General features: G+C 34.1%; 2 protein-coding genes across 2 annotated transcripts in view; both read left to right on the forward strand.

Moving 5' to 3' along the window:
* The window catches only part of LOC107708653 (ras association domain-containing protein 2-like), a 5,230-nt gene extending 2,695 nt beyond the window's left edge, over window positions 1–2,535 (forward strand). The window contains exons 5-10 of the mRNA XM_016512948.1: window positions 494–552; window positions 687–835; window positions 914–1,067; window positions 1,146–1,267; window positions 1,966–2,063; window positions 2,159–2,535. Of these exons, the coding sequence (XP_016368434.1) occupies window positions 494–552; window positions 687–835; window positions 914–1,067; window positions 1,146–1,267; window positions 1,966–2,063; window positions 2,159–2,204 (628 nt within the window). The 3' untranslated portion in view covers window positions 2,205–2,535. The remainder of the gene's footprint in view (window positions 1–493; window positions 553–686; window positions 836–913; window positions 1,068–1,145; window positions 1,268–1,965; window positions 2,064–2,158) is intronic.
* A 546-nt stretch (window positions 2,536–3,081) lies between these two features.
* The window catches only part of LOC107708654 (shadow of prion protein-like), a 2,284-nt gene continuing 1,653 nt past the window's right edge, over window positions 3,082–3,712 (forward strand). The window contains exon 1 of the mRNA XM_016512949.1: window positions 3,082–3,396. The gene's annotated coding sequence lies outside the window, so the exon portion shown is untranslated. The remainder of the gene's footprint in view (window positions 3,397–3,712) is intronic.

The following is a 3,712-nucleotide window of genomic DNA, read 5'->3' on the forward strand; positions in this document are numbered from 1 at the left end:
AATAAAAACAGTATTCTTCCACCAAACAATGTAGTTCCTCAGAAACAGTTGTGGTTCCAACAAAGTGGTTGCCGAGCAACACACAGAAGTAAACAAAGGTGTATGTGTGTAGAGTAATTTACAACAGCTTCGAACGCGGCTCAACCAATCAGAATCAAGGACCGAAACTATCTGTTTTATAAAATTACGTAAAACTTTTACACTACTTTAAAAGTTTAGGGGCAGTGAGAATTTTTAACGTTTTTGAAATAAGTCTCTTATGCTCACAAAGGCTGCACTTATTTGATCAAAAACAGTGAAATTAATATTGTGAAATATTATTACAATAAATTAAGTTTTAAAATATATTTTAAAATGTAATTTATTACTGAGATTTGCTGATAAAGAAATATTATCAATATTGAAAACAGTTGTGCTGCTTATTATAAGGAACATTTAGGCAACTTTACAGATAATCAATAATTCATGAAACAAATGAGCTGTCTATTTCCAGTGAGGTCACTACAGCAGACGACCAATCAAAAGACTTCAGCGAAGAGAAGGAAGAGGCAGGTGAATACATTCTTGAATCTTTTTTTTTTGTTTTTGTTTTTTTTCAAAAAAAAAAAACACAGTATTCACTGTCTACGCATCATATCTGAACGACTGTGTCTGTCTCGTTGGATTTGTTACATCTCATCTGGCAGGTGAGGAACAGCAGGAGTCGACACACTCCGATCGGCTCCCCAGGACCAAGAGTGATGTCTGTGGAAGGAGAATTAACGGACGACGACTTGGAATCAGGAGAGTCAAGAGAAACCGATGCTCCTTCAACGGCCACTTTTATAACCACAAGGTGGGCGTCGTGTTTCGTGAACTGTATGCACGTTATCAAACCCTCATGCCTTTGCTCACACTTGTTTCTGTCAAACAGACGGCAGTTTTTACCCCAGCGTTCGGCTCTGTGACCAATGTCCGCGTCAACAGCTGTATGACGACAGCACAGGTCATGCGAGTGCTGCTTTACAAGTTCAAGATTGAGAACAGTCCGGATGAATTCAGCCTCTATATCGTCCACACGAATGGAGGTACGTCCGAACTGAGATGAAATGCATCATATTGCAGTTTCTTTGCCCCTGAGTTCATATTTCTGTCCCTGCTCTCAGAGAGACATCAGCTGAAGCCTAATGACTATCCTTTGGCGCTCAGAGTTTTGCAAGGCCCTTGTGAACAGGTCAGCAAAATGTTCCTTATGGAGACGGACCAGGTAGAAGAGGTCACCTATGATGTAAGAGACCAAATATCACATTGTCTGTCTGTTTATCTGTCTGTCTGTCTGTCTGTCTGTCTATCTATCTATCTATCTATCTATCTACCTACCTACCTACCTACCTACCTTCCACCCTCTTTGTCTTATGTAGGGCCAAAATTAAATAATTAAATACATATTTAGATATTTAAATAAATCGGTAAATACATAACTAAATTGTTAATAAAACCTAAAATTCATTAAATGAAGTATTAAATCTCCAAACAAATGAGTTTGATAAATTATATATTTATATGTTATTTTATATATATAACTTTTTTTAATGGACAAAAAAACTTTTGCCAGTCTGATCAAATAATTTAAATTTTAGATTGCTATTTCTAAAATCTGAAGATATTTCAAATATATAAAGAATAAGTTAAGATACTTTTATTCAAATGTTTCACATTTTTATTACTTCCCATTTTTTTTTACATTTGTTATGGAAGGTCATGCACATTGCGTTGTGGGATGCAATATTCTACATAATGTGTCTGGTTGTATACTGCACATTTTGGCTTAAGTAGAAGGTCAGAAAAATGGCATACTGAATTCTTACTATTTATTACAGAAACAGTAAGAGTAGGATGTTAGGGTACTGAATCCAGCCAAAGTGACTACAGTACAGTGCAAGTTTGTATGTATATACTGTTGTAATTCTTCATTTTGTCCTCAAGGTGGCACAATACATCAAGTTTGAGCTTCCTGTTTTACAAAGCTTCGTTGCTAAGCTGCAAGAGGAAGAAGAAAGAGAGATGCAGAAACTGAAGAAGAGGTACAGACTGAGTCACACGTTATACATTTTAGAGGCATTTGAAATCATTATGTGCACTCATTTATTTTCTGTGCCCTTATTTCCTGTTATTTCAGGTACGCTGATATGCAACGTATCATTAAGAAATACATGCGGTCTTAAGCTGATTCAACTACATGATGAAGCTGTTCAGGCATGTATCATGCATCTGAACACCATCTTTAAAGCACCAGCAGTGACAAAATGGTGCTATCTCAGGAAAAGGAACATATTTGTAGCTAAATTATCACTTTTATCATCTTAACATATTATATAATATCATAATACAGCAATATCCAAAGGTGCCACGACTTTCTCTAAATAAGCTTCATTGGATAAACAGCAGACTGTTACTTAGCCTTATTTTTCACAAAGGAAAGCAAATGGGTCAAAAAAAATGTAACATTGTTTGACTTTCACTCATGCACAATGATAATAATAATAAGCCGTAAGAATGGTAATTCAAAATTTTATATAATGTAGAGCCCATAATGTGAATAAATAGACAAGAAAGAAATATCATTTAAAAATCTAATGTATTTGCCTTATTTTGTTGCAGAATATTTGTAATAATGTTTATTGGTATTAAAAGTATTTAATATGTATTTCACAGTGTATGTGCACATTTTTGCCATTGATAATAAAAAACATTGAGACAAGTACTGAAATATTTTTTTTCAGTGAACGTGCATGCACATTTACCTCAGTAAAAGCTGTCATAACATTTTATTGATCCCTGTAGTTGTTCCTAGTGTAATACATTTAACATTTGAATGAGTCTGAATACGCAGTAGAGCTAAAAAAAAATAATAACAGTCCATTCAGCAAGGATACATCTTACACTACACTATATTAGCCCATTGCTCCACAATGTTAAGCATGACATTTAAAAAAAAAAAAATCATACTTTTTGATGTGGAATAAAGATTTGCGATCTCTCCTAATGAATTTTTTTAATTTCTTTATTATTCCTAAGCACTGATCTGTTACTATTACAACTGAGATATGCAAACGTAATGGCCAGGGATAATAGACACAAGGGTAAAATAGAGTGTAGGAGCAGTGGGATGTAAATCTTAATAGAAATTGCTTTAAAATGAGTAAAAGCCAGACTAGTACCAGGCTGTAATTCATCCTCTGCTGTGCCTTTGTTCTCGAGTGGGCGGGGCTGTTCAGCATCCCTGATCGGTCATTCGCTGCTGTTGAGTGAGCGACAGTTCCATAAGGTGGTTGTTTACAACATAGAGCAGCTCCTCACAGTAAGGTTGAGCAGTTCAAGCAGTGAATAGAAGCCAGTGATCAGCACTATCACCAGGTAAGATGCTTCTGTTTCTAGCGACAGATGGGGATTTGATGAGATTTGCAAAAATATGGAAGAGAACAAATGTTTTTAAAACTAAATACTGAGATGAAGCATTTAATATATCAAATCTAATGTAATATATAATCATGTATTTTGAGATACAGTCAGTGATATCCTAAAGATTTTAATTATTTAATTGTAATTTATTTAATTCATTTTATAATTTTTTAAATATTAGATGTTTGAAATAAACATTATGGTATCATCATAAATGTCTTTGTAATTCAATAAATTTATGATAATGAATATATATATATATATATATATA

Source organism: Sinocyclocheilus rhinocerous, unplaced genomic scaffold, assembly GCF_001515625.1.
Source record: "Sinocyclocheilus rhinocerous isolate Xijiao unplaced genomic scaffold, SAMN03320098_v1.1 scaffold1889, whole genome shotgun sequence".
NCBI classification, from domain to species: Eukaryota; Metazoa; Chordata; class Actinopteri; order Cypriniformes; family Cyprinidae; genus Sinocyclocheilus; species Sinocyclocheilus rhinocerous.